Raw genomic sequence first — 23,169 nt, forward strand, 5'->3', positions numbered from 1 at the left:
GGCATGCAACTAAATGAAAATGGCTGACAATTAGGTGATTCAACGTTAATGGAAAGTGTTGCTCATGATAATTGCGGACTATTTGGCTGTATTAAGCTGACTTCAATCCTGGAAGTATTTTGACAATGAGGCCCCCTAATCTTTGTGGCAAAAAAGGCACCCAGAATGCAATGCAGCCCTGATGGAACAATTATCTATAAAAACAAACGCTGTGGAGATGGCTGCCAGAGCCTAATGGGATGATGGACAAGAGAGCAGGAATAGGGGAGGGGCGAGTTCTTGTGAGTTTAGAGTCGATCTGTCACGCACTCGGCACCACCAGAGGACAACTAGGAAATGGAACAAACCAGATCAGGATTAACGGTCAGGCCAGAAAGTCTCCAGGTAACTCCATAAAGGGGCAAAAACACTCTGATAAAAATCTCATGGAAATATGCTTCCAAGAAAGACTTATGATTAAACTTTCGATGGTATTTCTCTCTAATGTAATCAGCGAGTGGGAGCACCGCATGCAGTCAGGTTGAACTGATCTCCCGGCGATCCCTGCCAGCTTCATCACATCAGTCTTAAACTGTTTTCATTGAAGTCTTCATTGCTCGCTCAGTCACACTGCAGCAGAAGCCAAACCAGACAAATTATCTGTCACATAAACACACCGCAGGGAAAAAGTTGTTATCTATCACTGAGATGAATAGTGTGTCTCCTTTATGTCTGTGTGTGTGTGTGTGTGTGTGTGCGTGTGCGTAGGTGGTTTGAATTTATGAAAATCATTCGATATCTCTTGGCTTTAAATCAATATTTAGTCCAACAACAAATTCCATGTGCACGTACAGTATTTATTTAAAATGTTATTTAAAAAAATAAGCTGTCTAACATGTTCAAAGAGCTCAGTGGTCTGGGAAACTTTTTTTCTAGACCCTTTTTTCCCTTATTTGTATTTGCTGATGTTTGTGTAAGCTCTCAGTTTACAAAGAGGTCTATGAATGTCAGAGCACAAACTATTCCTCAGGCTTATATGAAATATGAAATAATAAATCACATTCATTAGACAGTAATACAGTGTTTGCACTTTTCTCTGACAACCTGAACAACAACATCTTTCTAGTTGATTATTTAGTCTTTAAAAGTTGAGATAAAGGCAAAGTACCTACTTGGATGCAGTAAAGATCAACAGAAGCACAGCAGGTATTTATTTCTGAGCAGGCAGAAGTGTTTGATAATAATAATGTGTATGTTAAATATGTAACTTTTCTGCAATTAAATGTTTTAAAACAGCCATACCGATGTTTTATATTTTGTTGAGTTGCGTATGTACATTATCAAGAAAGTTTCCAACATTTTTTTTAATGTAAAAAATATGTAATTTTAATGAAAGTAAGTTTGACTAAGGTAACTGTGTCAGTGTTGTGGTTGTCTACCAAAAGCTGTCATAAATAAACTTTTTTATTCCGGATTTATTTCATGACACACCTTTGAGGTCTTGGCTGTTGTTACTATATATTTAAACTGGATGAAGAATTTTAGTAATTCTGATGTCTGGATCTGTCTGCTGAAAAAACCCTGAGAAATTATTTATTTATTTATTTATTTATTCTGACAGCACTTTATTCTTTGTCTAGTCTATGTTTATTTTGGGTTGGATCTCAAATTCCAAGTATATTAAATTTCCATTTATAGTGGGTGTGATTACAACTTCCAGAAGTATTTTGAGTCATTGGAAATAGGCAGAAGCAAATTTGAGAGTGTTTGCTCAGCAGTTTAAATGCTACTTTGGAAAATAGGATTTTTTTCATGAGACATTTATGTGCCTCAAAATTTGATTGTATCTCCTGTAAATAGGACAGATTTTCTTTTCTTTTCTTTTCTGTTCAACTCCGGCCTGCAGCTCTTCTGAGTGGAGTTTGCATGTTCTCCCGTGTCAGCGTGGGTTCTCACCAGGTACTCCGGCTTCCTCCCACAGTCCAAAAACATGCACTTAGGTTTAATTGGTGACTCTAAATTGCCCGTAGGAGTGAATGAGAGTGTGATTGTCTGTCTCTATGTGTCAGCCCTGTGATAGTCTGGAGACCTGTCCAGGGTGAACCCCACCTCTCGGCCAATGTCAGCTGGGATCGGCTTCAGCCCCCGCGACCCGAGTGCGGATAAGCGGTTAAGGACAATGAATGAATGTTCAAAGACCTTTTTGGTGGTTGTGGGCAGTGGATGTTGAGGGGGAGATAGTAGGGCAACAATAAATGCCACATAGAAGTGGTGAACATCATCTGAAAGCTGTGAACCTGAAGATGAATTTGAGCTCAGCCCTGTGTGTCAAGTTGTTCTGGTCAAAAATATCTAATTAAAATAACTTAATGAATGAATTATTTATTTTTTGAAACCTATTATGGTGTATAAAGGGTCATAACATTAGTGTTGGCTTTCTAATGTCCAGTCCATGTTCAACTGTGTCCCATAAGTTGTTGAAGCAATTTTTGGGTTGATACCATTTGCTACACACATTTGGAGCTCAATAATTCAAGTTTATTTATATTGAGAATGGATAAAAATGGTCAGAAAAACTCTCCAGAATATAACGTCAATATATCAAGACTTTCGGAAGAACATAGAAGAAACCATGCTGAGATTTGGGTTCAAAACCTTTGGTTACTATATTTTCAGCGATTAGATGATGAGCACTTCTGTTTTACAAACTGCTGAGAAACCCTCTTATTGTCAATATATGTAGGAAAGCTGTACACCCTCTGAATAAGTCTCTAGTTTGTGGTTGTAAAGTTTCATGAGGCTGTGATTATCACAGCAACTCATTTTATACAGTGAGATCAAGACTCAAGAAATGCCCTCCCTGAAATGAACTGGCTACTACTGATGCTAACATCATCCCACATGAAGAGAACTGGACTCATTGAATCCACAAGAGTCTCAGCTTTCCATTGATACCCAGTTTATGTCATTCAAAGCCTGTTAAGGGACGTCAGTATGCACAAATATTCACATTCAGTAGGCGGAAATGGCAAATTTGTACTACATGAGAAAAATGTTGTTTTGCCTTAAACTGCATGTTAAAAGTAGGCATGTATGTAAAGAGGAGACTTGTAGGAACACAGAGGTCACATGAACGCTTTGAAAATCACTAACTAACTATGCAGCGTTTTTTCAACAACTTCCCAACATGATATATAACATGGGGCTCTATAGATTCCTTAGATCTTCTAGTTTCATATGATATCACTATCTACAGTATACTCCTAAAAATGAGCAGGAACAGGCTTTTTTCTCTAACTGCTTTCTGTGCGTACACTTTAGCCAACTGTTTGCCTCTCACTTTATTGAACTAATTACTTCAATGACATCCACATGAATTAATCACGGATGTGTCTGACCTTTCAACTCCTTTCTATTCTGTCCTTTCTGAAACTGAAACTTCAGCTTCTTTTAGCAATTTAACAATTTAATTTTAGCTGTTAATTAAATTTCAGTATTAGTATTTCTTCTTCCAGTTCAACTACAACTATTTCAGAATCAGCTATTTAAAAAAAATAAATCAATTAGCACATGAAAATCTTCCTCTGAAAATCTGGCCTTTTCCAGTATATTTAATTTATTTTCTGTATCATATCTTGTAACGTCTAATTTAGACGGCGCCATGACGCTGCTTTTTTGCTTCTGTTCACATTGACTCCACTCCCCACTTGAAAGAATCTGCATTTACTTTCTGCTATGAAAAGCATTAAATAGACCGACTCCAACAGATCAAAATGCACAGAGGATTGTGACAGTCTCCAATCAGCAGTCTTTAAACAAACCTAAAATGACATGGTGGTTGTTATCATCACATGATTGATTTTGAATGTGTTCCACAAAGATGTGATTAGTGTATGTAAAAACTCAAAATGCCCTTTAAGTGCAATGTAGACAGACACAGACAGCCACGTCTGACTTTGATACTACAGTATATAGCACGACTGTAGTATGAACCTTGACATTATAGCTGGCTCCGAGCCTTCATCTCCAACCTTTCATTTTAGCACAATCAGCAGACACCCTGTCTTTGAACTTCACATTGAGGGGAACCCTAAAATAAACTTTGGTCCAGACTACTCCCGACTCATGAGCACGCTTTACTACAAAAAGCATGGCTTTCTGAAGTGCTCTGTGTTTTCCACATCTGCCTGATTATGGCTCTTCTTCTGAAGCCTGGCTGTCACAAGACCAGGCTGCAGCTCCTCCTGCAAGGGAGAGAGAGAGCGCAGACTCTGGCCCTAATTAGGCATCTTAGAGTAATTAGACTAAACACAGCCTTCACGCTCCACTCCGCTCATTCATCATGCTCTGCTCTAGCGCAGAGGAAATGCACTGTATGCACATGTACAAACGAGTAACACACTGGGTCAAACTGTGGCTTAATCCTCCAGGCCCCATTCAAGAGCTGTGTGAGAGTCTGCAGACAGACCGGCACTATTACACTGAATGTGTTTCTTATTGCAGCGCTGCAGACCTCCTGCCTCCACAGAGTCGTAGCCTAAAGAAAAGGAAGAGCTTGAGATCCAATTGAGTCACAGAGGATGAAGTAGTATGAAACAATATCCCAGGCCGCTGTTGACTTTGGGCAGGGAGAGGTAGGGGCTGTAATACATACAATAGGAGAGAGGATCAACCACTAAACCTCCATAAATCCACTTGTTTTAGACCTCGACCTCTGTGAGTGAGGCTGTCTTTTAACATTTGAACTGTGGTGAGATTTTCTGACTGCAGGAAAGTGTTACAAAACACCACAGCGGATGATGATGCTGTTTGACCGTACAAATCAGAGGAGTGACTCACAGTCATGCTCTCTGGTTTTAGTTACCAGACAGGTGACTTCATGTTTTATAGATGCTGAATCGAGCTTGAATTTTTAACAAGACTGACACATTTTTACAGCCCTCAATGATCTCATCTCAGGAACCTGCAGGTTAAACAAACTTATGTGATACACACAACCTCATCTGCACTCACCGATGACGATGAGAGTGTAGTTGATGTTGACGCTACCGAAGCCGTTGGTGGCTTTGCAGATGTAGGTCCCTGTGTCGTCTGCCTCCACCTCCTTAATCTTCAGGCCCATGCGGAGGATACGGAAACGGATCCAGCCGCTGTGGATGTTGCGCCCATCTTTGGTCCACATTATGAGGGGTGGCGGGTCTCCTTCCACTGGACACGGCAGCTTTATGGCGCTTCCGAGCCGGGCTGTCTGTCTGTGAGCAACCTTCTCAGACACCCGTGGAGGTCCTGAGGACACACAAACACAACAATGGTGAAACATGGTTTGCAAATGGACAACCAATTATGTGTGCAGCCCACAATAGAATTGAAAATCGGTTTCCAATATTTTTCGATGGTATTCCACATCTTTAACACTTTTGTGCCATAAATAACAAAAGTATACAGTAATTCCCCACGTATTTATTCTTGTTAGACAACAGACAACATCTGAAGCAGCAAATCATTATGTCATTTGAACTTTACTCACTTTATTGGTATATTTATATCATACATTGTTATTGTTACCTATTTTGTTCATTGCATTTCTTATATTATCCTATATTGTGGCTTTGGAGCAATCTGGAACCAGAATTTCCTTTGGGATTAATAAAGTTCTATCATCTCTTATCTTATCTTTAAACAGTGTCAACTATCAAATACATGCCTCTTCCAGTTGTGACCACCAAGTTAAGTGAATGGGTGATTTTTCTTTTTAGCTTTTTATAGGATTTAGTCATCTTTAGAGGTAGAATTCACAGAAATTCACAAGCACAAAAAGAGAAAAGTTGAGGGCAAATTCTAAAGAAATATGAATATAATTTGTGGCAGAAATGTGATTTTTTTATGGCTGGAAAAAAGCATCTCACCACAAGCTCCATTCAGTAGCTGTTCTGGTGGTTTACTCTAAACTTTTGAGCCAACATGGATGAGAGGTCCTTAAGGTGCTCTAAGGAATGGAAATTTGAATATCTTCGTACATTTTCATAACATCTGGAAAACTTCATCTGCTAATGAAGATGGAAAGCTTCAGAACAGCTGCTGAATGAAACTGATGTTGAAATTATTTTACCAACTGCTGTTTCTAAGGTCAAGGCTGAATTTGAATCTTTTTTTTATTTCTCCTTTTCCAAGTCTGGGAAGAACTGATCCAGACCACATTACATTTAGGTCTCCATTTAATACCACCAAAGCTTTAGAAGGACGTCTGGTGGAAGCTCGCCGATCATGAGGCAGGTCAAACAAGGGGGTGAGTACATTAGGCACATCATTAGAAAAATCCCTTTATAAAACAAGAAGGGCACCCTCTGCCAAAGCAAAATCTTGCAATGTTAACAAAAGAGAAAAAAAACAATTTGTGTATCAGCCCTGTGATTCAGGTCTGCTCCAAAATTGAATGGGTTCTCTTCTTTGGCCCGTGGTACACCCTTAACCAAGTTTCATGAAAATTGGACCAGTAATTTGTCCGTAATCCGGTTGGCAAACCAACAAACTGAAAACATTTCCTCCCTGGTGAAGGTAATAAGCATGATTTAGCAGGACACATTTTTTTTGTTTAAGTCACCCTGGGACATCCTTCATATTCAACAATTATTAAAAATGTGACAATTTAATGGGTTGACTAACCAATTAAAAGTGCAAAAACATTTTTTTAAAACACAAAACGGGCAGTTTGGAGAACAAATGTGTATTGGAATCAGAAAATTGCATAAAGTAACCTGATTTCCCTGACTAAAAACAGCTCTAAAAACAGCTCGGATACTGGCAGATGAAATGAGATAGAGGTAATTTGTCATCTTTTTGTCTGATTACCCAGAAATGTTGAAACCAGATTGTAATAATTGGACATGCCCAGCCGTCCACTGCTTGCACAGAGAGGGTAAAGTGTTCTGGCTCTGGTTTTTGCGTGCAAGAGATCAAAGCGATGAGGGGGGCGGGTCGCAGTGAGACGGACAGCAGCCTGTTCTCCCTGCTCTTAATTCGCTCAGGTCTGCTCCCTCAGATCTGGTGAAGTGGAGCGGGCCGAAACACCCTGTGATGGTGTTAGGAGGCCTGCGCTGCTGCTCGCACAGCACCAGGCGTTCAACAAACCCCCTCCTCCCCACCAAAAACTAAACAAAATCCTGAATTACTGAGCACACTAGACCCCGAAGAGAAACAGGAGATTGGGGGACTGAAAGAGGGGGAGGAAATGCAACCAAAGCCTATAGCCCTCAAAAGTACACAGTCTGTGCCTCAGAACAAATGGCCGGTCTGGTAGCAGTAAAAACAATGGGGAGGGTAAGTACACATGGCCTCTCCCAACACATACACACACACTCAAACACACACACACAGTCACATTCCTTTGGTGCATTTCACACATATGGTAAACAAGAAGATCATTATACTGATGGGGCTGCAGAGGGGGAAGGCGACACAGGTAACCCCATCTGGCTGATTTATTCATCACATTGTGGACAGATGTATCTCAGCTTCAGGTACAACATCTGGATTGCTGAGCTGGTGGGTGATGTTAAAAAAACTGGACTCACATTAAAAAAAAAAGAGAAAAAAAAAGAAAGTCATGCCACAAAATTCAGTGGGAAAAAATGACACTTGTGAGCGTAAAACCAATGAAAACCTCCTTCCTTTTTTGTTTCTATGCCTTTCTCAGTCATGCATGAACACACATACACAAACCAAGAGTTTTCCTTCCTCTCTGTGGAAGGCCTTTCCTGGTCCACAGCATGCACAGGAAATTGGAAGTGTCATTGTTTATGTCTGTGGAGAAAAAGGCAACCACAGTTTTTTTGGCTGTTGTCAGCTGGCCCATATCTCACTCCTCTGCTACCAGGAAAGCAGAACAGAGGAGCTCACTGTTCAGTTTCTGACTCTGCTTTGGGAACACAAACAGGTCACAGCGTTGGCTTGGGGCTGCTAGAGCTCATATGGACTGAATTGATCCTAAAAGACCGAATCGCCTTGTGAAAACATAAATACATTTCTGCCAAATCTTGAACAAATAGGCTTCAGTTATCTCTACTGACTTATGGTCCCGCAAGCCACTCAGCCATGTGCTCCATCTGGATTAATGGAAGGGACTGACATACAAAAACAAGGCCTGATTCATGTCAAAGGTTTAGCTGAAGCTAAATGTCAAAACACATTGACCCCACATAGGCACCGCTTCTGTCAAACAAAGAACTCTAAAAGCTGAAAGGACATTTCTTGAGGGCTATGTTCTCCTTTGCTAAATGAAAAGAGACACTGGAACATCTGAATTCCCTTTGCCATTTGTAAAAATATACGGTCATTTGGGGGTAACATGTTCCAAAGTAACGCATTACTGTAATCACATTACACTTGCATGCACTACTGTTCCAAAATTCAGTAACCACATTACAGTTATGATGTTACTTGTGTTACATAAGTTCTGAAACTCAACACACGGACACATGGAGAGGCTCGTTAGCCTGTTATATGCCTGACTGAGGAGGAACTGGTTGTCTGACCTCATAACTACTGATTTAGTGATAAATACGTCAAGTCAGCTGAACTAGTCTTCTATAAAGACATGGTTTGGCAAGGAAGCAACTCAAGTGCGTTTGTTTGAGTGTGTTTGGCCCATTAAATGCAGTTCATATGTCATTTAAATGGTGAGAAGTAACAGAAAAGTAATGTAAAGAGTAGTGTAACTTATGAGTAATGCTTTATACATTATTCTATGTGTAACGACGCCAACAAAAATGAACCTGCAGTGTTGATTGTTAACACGTATTGTACACTCAACTGCTGCATTCTAGTGGATGACCCCTCTTTAAATATATTTTTAGGCTTCTTAACACTTTTTTTCATTTATATGATCAGATGGCTTTAAGTTGGTGGTGCAGTGAAACTTGTTTATACTGTGATGTCTATAAAGATGTGTTTTGATTTAGCCGTGACTGTTTTAATCCTTTAAAGGAATAGTTCTCTATTTTGGGGAATAGGCTTCTTCACTTTCTTGCTGAGAGTTGGATAAGAACACCGGGCTGAATGGAAGATTAGTATATTTTTCTCATCTACTCTCAGAAGAAAAGCAGAGACAATCAAACATTCTTTTAACTGTGATAAAGGTCTATGTGATCTTGAACCTGGGTCATTATGGACGACTCCAGAAAACCTTTGGATGGTGCTCCAAGTGCAAGGAATGTGCAACAAATGATTTCCTCCCTCCATCTCGGCTCTTAAAAAGCCTTTGAAGTGCTTTTGAAAAACATGGCATGAAGAGGTGCTGAAATCAAGGACAGCGTCTGAAAAACTTAATAAGTATTTGTGCCGTGTGCATGACCACCATCCTTTCTTCAATAGGGTCTCTCCTCCTCCTCCCTCTCAAGGACAGGTTCTCCTAACCTTGGAGTTTAAAGCTCAGAAACTACCACAGAGGGGCCCTCTGTAAAAAATGAAACAACTCTGAGAAAAATTGCGGTCATATCTGTTTGATTTTAAGATACATGGCTGCACATTTCCTGCTGTTTTAGCTTCAGTCCTCTGAGGCTCTCTCCTGGTTGCTGAACTAAGCATTATGCTTCTCCACTGAGGCTGTGATGAATGGGAATCTATCCAATTCATGACAAACTGCTGAGCGTTTCAGAGTATTTATCCAAATTGTTAGAATTGTTAGCTGCTCTGTAAATGGAAAATGATACGCATGACCATATGGGCTTTCCCATATTGCAACGCTGCTACGGCACTCCTTATTATAGCCGGGGCTCCATGTGTGAATGGAATCTTTCATAGTTCAGGAAGAGGAGGAGGAGGCCTGGCGACTCTCAGAATTAGCTGTGTTTTTCTTTGCTCAATTTGGCGATGGATTATTTTAAGAGAAAGGGGCACATTCAATAAGAGGCATTCTTGTGATTCAGACTAAATATAGCCATTTTTACGAAACCTAGTGAGCGGGTAAATGAACTGTTGATCTGACGTGCAGGCATCCGTGGAGGGAAACATGTTAGGAAAATAAAAAACAAAAAAAAACTGACTAAAAAGGCTGCCAGACTTGAGCGATGTTCAGATGTGCTGGCACCTCTCTGCTCATTTATTTTCTCTTTTACAAAACACCTGTGGATTTGTAATGATGTGTACATGCATTTTTCTTCCCATACAAAGTGCTTTGGTCTTTAAAGTCATTGCAAACATGTCAATAAAGGGTTGGCTTGGCTGATGACAGCCTCTCCAATAGCGAACACCTGGAACTAAACCAACTGCAGGGAGAACAACTTGATAATGCACGCAACACCGTGGGCCCAATGCACGATATAGTTATTCAAACAACACTGTAAACATCTTCTAATAAAAAGGATTTGTTCTTAATCTCCAGCCAACTGCAAGAACTTCTCGTGCATCTAAAAGCTTTCGCACACAGCCAGACTGTGGTGATTCATTACTTAGATAAACACCGATCTGAGTGAATGTGTCGTATAATATGCAGTATTTATATAAAGGATAAGAGGCAGATAGAAGCAGGAGAATGCCTCCTCCTTTTCAGCAGCACTGTGTTAGCTCAGCAGACCGTACAAGAGCAGACAGAGCTCTAACATAAGAGAGGAAGTTTAATGGAGCCTGTGCTTCCAGGGAAATATTCTATCATGCATCTCTTAAAACCTGGGGAGCAGTTGTATAATACAAATCAACAAAATGGATGGAAAAAAGTAAGTTCAAGGAACACAAAAGGGAAGGGAAAGAAAAAAATGCAGAAAACACTACATGAAAGCTAGAAACTAAATCCAGAGTCGGTGACTTTACTTTGGAGGGGTTGGGTGAAGGCGAGAGGTGAGGCAGACTCCGCAGCTCGGGGAGTGTGTGAAAGGCCAGAGCTTCTGTTCAGAGCCTGCTGCTGCTATACATTTCACAAGCAGAGATAAAAATCGGCATTAAAAAAAAAGTGGGAGAGAGTGAAGAGAGTGGGGTGCGAGCCATCTTGGCAAATCAAGAAAGGAGGTGAGGTGAGGGAGACGGGGGAGTGGGGGGTCCGTGACAGGGTGAAAGGGGACGGGATACGTGGAGTGGCGGTGAAGGCTGTTCTGACAGCAGCGGGGCAGCCGAGGGTGAAGAATGCCGTCTTTTCTTACCCCTCCAGACGTCCTGCCCAGCAACTTCACCCAGCGTGGTAATCAATACCTGTTATTTTCCCCTCTCGGCTTTCCAATCAATAGATAAGAGCGGGGTAAGACCGGCCGGGACAATGGCTCTTTCTTCGGCACCATCTGATGTGGGCTGAATAGCAACTGCTTCGGTGGTGGGAATGGTGCAGGAGGAGCTATTGGGTGACATGAGGGACGAGAGAAACAGCAGGAGGGGGCGGAATATAAAGAAAGAGGTAAAGAGAATAAGATGCTCCAGTCCATCTATCTGATTAAAGCAGAATTGCTGGAATAACGTCGCAGTGAATCTGCTTCCTTCACTAATGGCCCCCTTAACAACAGGCTCCCGCCGACCCCTCATCAAAAGAAAGGCAGAGAAATTACTCCAGCGTCATAAAGCTTCTGGAAACATCTCCATCACGCGGCCTACCCTTAGCAGGCCCTACTGTGGAGCCTTTGAACTCTGAGCTGCTATATTTCATTAAACTTGACTGCCTTCTCAGGCCCCAGCTGCCTCTGTTGGAGAAAAGCAGTGTGTGTGTTTGAAGACTCCATACTTCTGCCATCTGCAGCTCCAGCCAAATCAAAGCAGTTATATTTGTTTATACGACAATAAACTAGAGAGATATTGTTATTTTCTGAAAATTGCTCAACATTTATACACAGGTGATCCGGCTCCAAATGCCAAATATTTAGTAAGCATGTTTATTGTTTAGATCATCATCTACTAACTAAATTTATCATGAAAAAAGATACATACGGATTCAGGTGGCTCACTGTTACCTCTGCCAACAATTTCCTCAGAGAAAACCTTCGTTATATAACTTATTGATACTTTGATTATATGAAAAGCCCCTTTTCATTCAGGACTTTCCAAACTTTTCCATACTTCCTCAAGCCTGGAAAAGGTCAGAGTCCTTATGGAAATCCCTTAACTTGAATTAATAGAGGCCTTTCATATGATGTTTATGGAGTGGCCATTTTTTCTTTTACTGGATCGTGCATACGTGTTGCTGTGGAACAGTTTATAGACTGCTTTTCCAGTTTTTCACCTGGTCCCCCACCGTGCACAGAGTTGGGTATTTTCTTTTAAAAGTGGTCACTTCTTTGGGTTATTATTATTAATGCTAATTATTAATACTAATAACCTTTTATAAATGAATTACTCACAATGTGTTGCCTTGAATTCTTGAAGAAAACTTATTGTATATATATATATGCACAAATTATTTTGGCGGTGAAGTATTCCTTTAACGTTTAAGAGCCCTCTGGAGTTTGGTTCATTCTTCTTTTCTACTCATTTTATTTTGTTCATTTTTGTTGTTGTTTTCCTTGCGATTTCTAAAGGGAACATGTTATGCCCATATTCAGTTTCATACTTGTATTTTGGGTTTCTTCTAGGATATGTTTACATGCTTTAATGTTTGAAAAACACATTTTTTTCATACAGCCTGTCTTTACTATTATGTCGATATTGTAATGTGAGACAAAATATCATCTTTAGTCTTGAATATGGGAATATAACCAGATGTTGTGACTGTTTGGCAGGAGTAAACAGTGCATTTGAGGAAACAACTGCACCTCAAAAGTTCCTCAATAGGAACCAATGGTAAGGAGATGCCCGAAGGCATTGAGATATGGACTAACACACTGTTGGTTTTAGTCTTTTCATGGGATTTGTTGTCAATAACAAAAATAAAGAACTAGAAACCATCTTGCAGCTGTGGCGCCAAATAAGGCCAGAATGATGGTGCTTGAACCACACCCCTCTCCGAACTCGGCCTTCTTTTGCATCTCAACTACACACCTGTAAAGATTCGTGACTGTATCTTGCGTTAATAAATTCTGTCCACAAACACATATGAACTCTGGAAAAGTACTCAAAACGGCTTCTGTGGTAGTTCTGGCTACACTAGGTGTCTCCAGGACCACATACCAACCACACATGGTCACAACTGCTAATAATGCCGACCTTATCATTAATGTTTTTTTCTTTCATGTGTAAGTTGACTTCAGAAGGGGGAGGGATTGCTTAATACAAGAACATCATGTAAACCGCTTAATATATTCGCTTAAAATAATCTCAAAAAGGAAATAAAATAAGATTATTGGGCTAAATATTAAACACATTTTCTGAAGTAACTGTTGACTATGAGAAGTTTCCAATAAAAAAATATCTAGATAAGACTACAAAAAACTATGCACCATTAAATAACATTCTTACACAATAACACAATAATTCAGTGGCATAGCTTTTCATGCAAATGTAATTCACTGGTCTTGCCCTGTCATAACGATCACGCAGTGAGTGGCACTCTAGTCGCTTTATCTCACTCCATTAGGCTAAGGCCCGGTGCACACACAGGGGCTGAGTGTGTCCTTAGGGCCACTTATCAGGGAGGCAGCAACAGGAGGGAGACTGGGACGGCAGAGAAAGGCCAGATAGAGTGACAGACAGAGACAGAAAGACAGAGGGGTCAGAGGAGGGGAGTGAAAGAAAGCGAAGCCAAGGAGAGAAAAGGCGGGTGAGGGTTAAACAGAGGATGGTTGATTTAGAGAGTGGCAGGGAGCAGAGGCTAAGATGGCAGAGGGGCCTCCTTTAACACACAGCTCAGGAGGAGAGGAGGGCTGCGTGGGGGAGTGAAGGGGGATTAGGTGGGCCCAGGCGGCAGTAACCAGGAATCCCAACAATCTCACACCCCACTCTCTGGCCCAGGCTCAGCCTCAGCCACATGACACACTCAAACAGACCTCTCTCTCTCCACACAGAGCAGGGCACCACCGAGCACCTGTTTATTACTGTCTGCCTTGTATGTTTGGAGATAGACAGACTATTTGGCACAGAAAGGGACATTGTGTGGACGCTCACACGTGTTTGGCTGTTCTGGTCCGCCTGTGTATTGTCTCTTATTCTCTCTTACAAATACACACCGAAATCAAAAATTGTCAGAGTTTATACTGTAGGCGTCCTGAGACGACTAGCAAAACAGGGAAGCAGGGAAAAAAACATTTATGCTCAGCAGTATTCAGTTGTTTTCCCCCTAAAAGTTCCTCTAATCCACTGGTTTCCAACTGCGGGTTTGGGACCCTCAATTGGATCCCACATTAAATCTAAGTGACCCAAAGTAGATCAAATTGATGCAATAGGACAGATTACATTTCCTTCACAAAACAATCATGTTTTTATTTTTCTGTGTTGCTTTTTTTCTTGTGAAATAATGAATTATTATATTTCCTCAGGCCTGTAAAAAAAATCCCCCAAATAACATTAAACTCACTCTTTTGTTGAACTTCACATAACTCATGTCTAACAACATAAACTGTGATTAGGGGTCACAAGGAGACATTGTTTCACCCTGAGGGTCTGGAGGCCAAAATGTTTCATAACCACAGTTGCAATTTTATATGAATTACTTGTTTTATCTTTTTCAGACCCAAACATTTTTTTAAATAAAGAAAAAACAGCATGACTGTGCATGCCATGTCATTTGATACCCAAGTTACAGTCTGCACCTTTTCTCAGAGAATAGAAACATGAAAAATCCCAAATTTGTAATATGAAACCCTAACCAAAGGGAGCACCTTTTCAGATCCATTTTTTCTTTATTTATTGAAATTTTCAAACAAAGTACCACATTTCAGAATCAGTACAATTAACATTAGGTATTACACCCCCCACCCCCCAAGTATAACATTCTTAATGAGGATAAAGACTTTTTTTTTCGTAATAACTCTGTCCTTTCTCTGAATAGGCTTCCCCATTTTGTAATTCATTTCTGTCTGTGGAAGGTCAACTCATGTTATTTTGTAGATTACATTATTTTACCTGTCATTATCATTTGGGTTATGTGATGTGTGATGTGATGTGCCTCAAGTTGGCTGTTACTATGTAGGAGAGGCCACACTGTGTAGTCTGTCTGAAGGCGTGGCTAAGAACTACAGTGGTTGACACATTAAGGCTTTTTAAATTAATTAACTATTATGATTTTAACATTTCCTTCCTCGTTTGATAATTGTTTTAATATTTTGGAGTGGCTGGATTTCTGTTTAGCCAAATTTTGATTTCGACAAGGAGTTTACCTACATCAGCGCTACTTCAAGCAAGCATTTCATGCCAGCTTTGTAAAATTGTGACACTCAGTTCTATAGACACTTTTTATTTTGGCTCTCTATCCTACATACTGTACATGTGCAACAGATAACGGGACACAAGTATAGGCATTGCTTTGTAAAACCCTGGCGGCATGTTACATCATCTGCTCATAACAAGAACTCTGTTTATGTTGATTCGTGTCCTCCATCAGTCAACAGCGAGGTGCATCCTGTCACTCCCTGCACACCTCCTCCTCCCTCAACCTTCCTGCATTCCACAGCGGGACAAAACTCACTACCTAACCTGCGTTTGGCTCATTGTGTACAGTTAACACAGTCGGAGTCCAGTTTGGAGGTGCTGAATAAGATACAGATGTCTTATTAAGTCAAGCCACCGTTGCGCTGCGTTGGTCTGATGCTGTACCGACTGGCAGAGAAGCACAGAGGCTGTAAACAAGACTGTTTTGAGCCAGACATGCTGTCACCGGCGGACCAGTGTGTGTGTCTTTGTGTGTGTTGTGGTCACATCTGTGTGACGATGACGACGATGATGGCCAAGCTTGGCACAAAGTGCCCCTCATTTCTCCGTCTCCAGGAACCCTACACCAGCGTACAGTCTGAGGATCAGCCAATCTCCATGACACTGGGAAGCGCTTTACACCAGCGCCTTTGTCAACAAGGTCTTTTCAGGAGAGGGCCATTGACAGACTGCGATGTAGCAGGAGTGTTTGGGCAGAATGGGGCGATTCAGGCCGGAGCAGGAGGGAGGGAGAGGCCTGGAGAGGAGTGGGTGAGGAAAAGAGAAAGGAGGGTGAGACAGAGACGAGACAGAGCAGGGAGGCGGAGGGGGGGCAGAGCGAGACAGACGGACAGGGTGGAGGAACTGGCAAAGCTCTCACTGACAGCAATGGGGCCTCTTGACAATCCAGGAATATTGTCTGAAATCAATCTGTCACCGTGGAGCTGTTGAGCCTGTCATTACGATGTGGTACTCGCCCTTTCACAGTGACAATTTGTTCAGTGCTTTCCCAGTTCACCTTACTACTCGGCTGCACAAAGGTCACTGCCCTCTATCCATCTCTGTCTGCCAGTCTGGCTGTCTCTCTCTTTGTTAATCAACTGTCCACACTGAGCTATACAGTCCTTTTTATCAAGGTGACCTGCACAGGAATAGGCGCTTGATGACCAGAATAAATGTCCTTCTGTTACATCATTGCATCTCCCTTATTAGATGTTGAGAATTTTTCGCTGGAGAAGTGAAAAGTTTGACCTGCTGGTGCCACTAGAAGAAAAGCAAGAGGGGCATCAAAGTAGTTTGAATTTCACCTCGTGGGACCTTGAATATCTGCAGCAAATTTCATGGCAATCCATTTAACAGTTGTAAAGATATCTTACTCTGAACCACAAAGTTAAACCTCATGATGACACTAAAATCAGAGATAAAATACATTGGGGAAACAGCTTATAGTGATCACATCTGTCTGGGTCAAATTAATCACTATGAGCAAACGATTAGGATAACCAATTTCTTTCTCTTTATTTCTAATGCAGATTACGATCTATTTGTATATTTATGACATGAAAATACTGAAACTGACAGCTTCAGTGGCTCTCTGCCAATTCCTCTGCCTTTACCCTCACCACGCAGCTCTTTGTAACTGCAAAAGGACATTTGTAACTCCAATCTTGGCTCATCTGCATGGGTTGCCTGCACTGCACTGCACTGAAAATCGACAAAATATCATCTGAAAGGAGCATTACGTGACAGTGCATTATTTATCCATCTGATTCAATCAAAGGTGCTTCTCCTGTATGCATTTGTTTTCTGCAGATGACACAAGGTAACACAAGTTTCACTGCTGCATATTGTTGCCTCGTTTGAGGGGAAATTACTTTCTTTTTCCCATCATTATTTCATTGTGCACACAGCACAAGCCTCAGGTAGAAAGCCACGGAGCAGATTGGTTATCGCAAGGGATAGAATCATTGGAGTAACGTAAAACGCAAATTGAATTACTGTAGTTTCAATGAAAAGACCCAAATGTAGACTGTAAATTGACTATTTGATGACTATAAGCAAATTATTGAAGCATTTGTATACAGATGATTCTGTCCCAAGTTTCATAAAAGCAGTTTATCACTGTATCTGTGATCATTACGAGTGTTTTTTCTCACTTGAGATATTTCAGCTGACAAACCCACAGACAATCCCAAGAATTTCGCTCCTAGCATGGCTAAAAATAAACAAAAAGCACAGTCAGTTGAGCTAATATTCAATCTAGACACAGAAGAACTGTATGAATGGAGCAGTGCCCCCATCTGCCAAGCCTCCAACTCCAAATACATCCAGACTGGGGACTGATTCAAAGCCCAAACTCACATCCCTGTGCATGAGGAAATCCAATCAGTTTCACTGCATGGTGCAGAATTCCAGTCTGGGATAGCAGTAGCTCTGCTATAAAATATGACAGATTATACTCTTTGCTCCTGAAATGATTTTTCCTCCCTTGTCCCATTCCACTCTTCGAGTCAAAGCGGGGACATATTTTTCCATTCATTACAGACGTCCCCTGAATAAAAAAATCGGGGCCTCTCTGCCTTCTCAACTCACTTCCAGTGTCGAGAGAGACTGCTGCTGCTGGAAACGGCAGCAAACAGATTCCATCATGACAGCCACGCCGCTCACAGTAAAAACTCCTATTTTGACATACTGTGACAAGCAATTGCTCCGACCAGACTCTTTATTACCACAATCAAAGGGGACAATGCACAAAGAATTTCCGAGGTCGCTCAAAAGAATCGCTAATGAAAAACAAAGTGGAAGCAAAAAAGCCACAAAGCCATGTGGGGTCTCATTGAAGCTCATCGGAGGTGAACTGAAAGAGGGGGATCGAGGAGGGGAGGATGGGAGAAACTGGAAGGAGGGTTCGGGGGTGTGTGTCGAAGGCAGCGGAGGCCTCATTCAGAGCTCGTTATCCCAGCCGTCCCTTGGCTCAGCTTTCTTCAGGCTCAGCCAGCCATCGCTGCTGCCACCACCATAACTTTCAATCAACCTTTTAACTGCAAGAACGGCAGGGTTGGTGTGTGTGTGTGTGTGTGTGTGTGTGTGTGTGTGTGTATGTGTGTGTGTGTATCTCAGAACAACAAGTGATTTCTAATGAAACCCCCACAGAGAAGAGGGGATAGCAGCAAAACAAAAACAGAAAACTTTTTAAATCCTCTTTACATGTCTGATATCAGATTATAAAGGCGACTAACAAAAACAGCTTCCCAAAATCATAAACAGAAGCAAAACAATGAAAGACTTGATAGACAGAGAAAAAACAAGACGGGAAGCTCAAGTTATCTGCAACAGGCACCTCCTGGCTGCCTGATTTGGTATTCTGATAAGTCAGGTTACAGCAGCACTGACTCAAGCAGGCTGTGGCAAGTACGGCAAACAAGCACATACAGTGATATGGGGCAGATAACATTTATGCAGTTTAAATCAGCCTTTTATTCACTAGCATCACAATGACAACTGTTGAACTTGTCCAAACCTGCTCAGTCAAAGCAAGACCACCATTACGTAAATACAGTATAGATGTTTTCCTGACATAACAAGAGATTATCACAGTACATGTATGATAGGTTAACATGCTATATTGTGATATATATTGTTATGGAGATATGCAATGATGAGGGGTGTAACAGTTCTGAAATCAAACAAAACATCCTAACATCATAGAGAAGTGCTGGTCCTTATTATTTTTGTTCTCGTAATCTTTTGTTGCTTTCTGTTCCATATGACCGTACTGAACTGGGTAAAAGGGCTTTTGCAGAATGGAAACTAACAGTTAATATCATTGAGCGCTTTTAAATCTAAACTGAGAGTACCTGAGGACTCTTTAACATGTACGTGTTTTTCACGATCTGTTTGTAAATGCAATCATTTTTGCTTTTTTGTTTGTCCTTCGTTTTTGTTTTAACTGTGTAATTTTGAAACTGTTTTGTATTTGCTGCTACCTATCTTGGCCAGGTCTCCCTTGAAAAAATGGTTTCTTAATCTCAATAGGATTTTCCTGGTAAAATAAAAGTTATAATAAAAAATGATAATATTCCATGGATCTTGTGTAGCGCAGTTCTATCTTTTGTGACGTGGGCCTGGTGAATACAGCTGCTGCACGAGCATATTCCTGATTTAAGCAAGACCATAACTTGCTCTAGGACACTGCAGTCAGACGGAGACATTAGAAGAAAGGAGGGGGTTCTTGTGAACAACAGGTGGAGTTACGGTAAGCACATTATCATTGAAGGAATCATCTGTAACCTTGATATCCAACTGTTAGCCCCCAGACTTTGTCCATTCTGACAGTTGATGAAAGCCAAGTACACAGTTTGTTTTGTTTATGTCCTATCATTAACGCCACTGACTCTGTCATCTCTAAACAACAGACTCAACACCCCAATGTCTTAAAGATCACATTTTTGCGCTGGGATTGGTAATTGTCTTTTTGTCTGTGCAAGGGGACTTGTCTTGTCTTGGTAGGGGACAATGTGAAACATGTTATAATTTAATTTGTCTCTTATTTTATGGATCGTTTGTGTTGATTTTCAAGTTTAAAAGTTTTCAAGTTTACAAATGTACAAGATCAATTGTCAGCATAGTGTAGACTGGTCCTCTTTATTTAGTTCATTCAGGTGAAGTTAATGTGAAGTAAATTATTCATTAAATCCCAGAATTTTTCGCACACGTTTTTTCTTTCCAGATATGTAGCAGAAGGGAAGAAAAAAAGAAAATAAGGAAAAAAAGTTTCAATTTCAACACCACCTGCCTGCAGCTGTATGCAGACTCATGGTCCGAATTATAAATCTACAAGTTCAAGTCTACAGGAAAACAAAATCGCCTTCTCCTGTTGAGGGCTGAAAGAGGGGAGCAATTGGAATTTCATCATGTTGCTTCCTAAAGTGACTGAGTGAACAGCTGTGGAACACAAAACGGTGAGGAGGTGGGAGATGGAGAAGGAGGAGGAGGAGGAGGAGGAGGAGGAAGAGGAGGAGGAGGAGGAGGAGGAGGCGTCTCTCCCCATGACTTGGCTCCTCTAAAGAAAAAGAGAAAACAGAGCAAGACTGGAGAAATGAAGGAGGCTTAGAGAGAGGGGTTGCGCAAGACAAACACTTCCCACTGTGGAGCTGAAATGTTATTGTAAGGTCACTTGTAAGGTTCCAGTGAGGCGGACCCTCACCCCCACCTACAGGCCCTCTTCCAGTCGCTCAGTCCCCTCTTCTCTCGGGCCAAGGGTGTAACACAGCAGCCTGAGCTGTGGAGTCTAAACAGTGCTCAGTATCATCACATGCTTATTTAACACCAAACAGCTGTCAATTAACAAAAAATCTGTTATTCATACGTCTGTTAAATCCTGCAAGTCAGACCAGGGAAGCGCATAAAGTTGATTATCATCTGAATGGTGACAGCCTGGTGCACTTTGTACGCAGCTCCATGGGTTTTGTGAAGGTTAACGGGAGAAAAAGGAATTCTATTTAACCAAACCCAAATCCATTCAGCCAGCAGGAAGAGTGTGTGTGGTCTGAAAACAGTCTCAGAGCCAACTGCCCAAACAAGCTAATGAGCGTTGTACACACAGACCTTCGTATGATTCAATAAGATTTTCTTTAAAATGAAGGAAAGAGAAAAATAAAATTATCCTCGGGTGCATTGAAGCATTAGCATACAGCTGAAAATGACAAACATTGAAAGCGGACAATGCCTTGTTGAAATTCCACATGAATGCTAATTGAAGTGGCCATTAAAGTCAGTCAATGAGGGGAGTGTTGCTCACAGGGATTATATGACCCTGCTAAAGTAAACACCAACTGACCTCCATTATGACTACTTATCACAGCTACAGCCCTTTCCTTTCTTTCCCCTCGTAGGGGTGAAGTCTGACACATTCCTCTCAACGAATGTTTCCTCCTGAACTGACAGGGTCAGCAGTGTGTGCTGATAGATGGGGAACACGGATTGCCAGAATGGTGGTAACATTATTTCCGTGATAGAAACAGAGGGATCTTAGCGGGAGAATTATTATTTCCACCTGGTTTAGAGGCGAAAGAGGTTGAGCGGGAATAGTTGTTGGTATACCTCTGAGGTTTTCCAAATTGCCCTGTGCTCCGTGGATGTCTCATTATCATGACTTTTCTCAGGGTAATTTCAGCCTGCTTAATAAAACACATGCATATATTCAGACGCACGAAAGCAGCGCTCGTTCACTCTCGTAACTTCTTCTCACGCACCTCTAAATGGCAGCGCCTCAGTAAAGAGAGTCCCCCATCTACTGTGAGTTCTACTAGATGGCAAATAAGTCAGGTCTACAGGGATGAGGAGTGTTTAAAATTAATTACTGCTGCCCTGTCCAACCTGGGGGACCGCCGCACGTAATAATCCAGCCATTGTTCTCCACAAATGGACCCAGACTCTGTAAATAGGGGGTACGGAGAGCTGAGAAAAGGCTGGGTGGGACTAAAGGTCAGCTCATGCCTTGTTTTAACGACAGCACATTAACTTAACTTACTTCCTTCGACTTTACACTGGTAATAAATGGGAGGAAATGCAGAGAGAAACAGGGTGAAAGAAGGGGGACGTGTGTAAGAATGGTGGCAGGAAGTGTCTGGTTTGGAAACCCGAAAAATTGGACGTGATGCAGCAAACAGCCGCAGAGATTAGAGGTGAAGTAGAAGAGATGTTTGACTTACCTTCAGTAAGATTGTCAAATGTATCGATAATCTTTCATACCACCATGTGTAAAGTTATACATTCTCCATTAGTTAGTAGAATGAAAGTACCAAAGCACAGATGAAATATTGAATCTCGAATTCTCTAATTATGTGTGTTTCTAACATTTTTTTTTCTTTTTGTAGTGGTATTGAAAGAGGTATGAGTATCATTTTTTTAAACTAGTATGATGACAACCATAGCCATTAGTTTTGCTGTTTTGTGTGGGCTGAGAAACAAAATGTGACATGAAACTGATTTATTTCAAATGCCTTAAAGAAGCATTAAAGCGGAAAGCAAAGACTGTAAAAAAAACATGCTACACAGCAGCACAGCCAAGCTCAATTGTTTCTCCCCCATATACCCCCAGTCTCACAGCTTGGCCCGCAAGCCAGAACACCACTGTTACACCTTCTTACTATTCAGGAGCTATTTAAAAAATAAGAGGACTTTGGGGCATTTGGTTACTGAGAAACTAGCCTCATTACGGTTAAAGGAAATGGAAAACTGTCTGGGAGCCAAATAGCCTTGTGATTTTAAAAGCCCTCGGCCTACAATTTATCTCATAGTACCTTCTTGTTATGAAACCATGATGTAACTCTGCTATAAAATGTATATTTTCCAATGGGGTTGCAGAGCAGTTTGTGTGCTCTGAACTTCACCAGGCGTCTGCAGAGGTGAAAGCAAACGTGTGTGTGCTCTTAGAAAACAGGAAATAAAGCACACAGTCACAAACTGTATTTGATGACTGTTTCTAATTAAAAAATGCAGCAAAACGCTCCCATTCAGTGTGTGTGTTCATTGTTAGCTAGCCCTGCTGCATAACAGAGACACCTGGTGCCTCTATGTTTCTCCCAGGGTGCATTTCTGCAGATCCATATGTCTTGGCTGCTGCATTCCTTAGTTAGTGGAGCCCAGTGGTCCCCGGGCCTGTCACCACATTAGAGGCTCTGCTGGGACACATCACTGAGCACCTCCTCCAGCTGCTGGGGGTGGCCGAGCACCAGAGGGGGGGAGGAAAGAAGGCGCTGGGATGGAGGAAGTGCAGGGGGTTGGTTCCTGGGGGGGTGGTGGGTCTTGAGAAATAATTCTTGCTTGGCCAGTCGCAAAGTCGTAGCAGTGGAGAGAGGGAGGGTCCGTATATGTGTGTGTGTGTGTGTGGGCAGGGGGTCCAGGGTCAGATGTCGCCCGATGACTGACAGCAAC

General features: G+C 41.5%; 1 protein-coding gene across 1 annotated transcript in view; it reads right to left on the minus strand.

Annotated features, from left to right (window-relative positions):
* The window catches only part of LOC131987713 (fibroblast growth factor receptor-like 1), a 34,482-nt gene that overhangs the window by 8,381 nt on the left and 2,932 nt on the right, over window positions 1-23,169 (minus strand). Inside the window, exon 3 of the mRNA XM_059352561.1 lies at window positions 4,993-5,265. Coding sequence (XP_059208544.1) covers window positions 4,993-5,265 — 273 coding nt within the window. The remainder of the gene's footprint in view (window positions 1-4,992; window positions 5,266-23,169) is intronic.

Source organism: Centropristis striata, chromosome 16 (assembly GCF_030273125.1).
Source record: "Centropristis striata isolate RG_2023a ecotype Rhode Island chromosome 16, C.striata_1.0, whole genome shotgun sequence".
NCBI classification, from domain to species: domain Eukaryota; kingdom Metazoa; phylum Chordata; class Actinopteri; order Perciformes; family Serranidae; genus Centropristis; species Centropristis striata.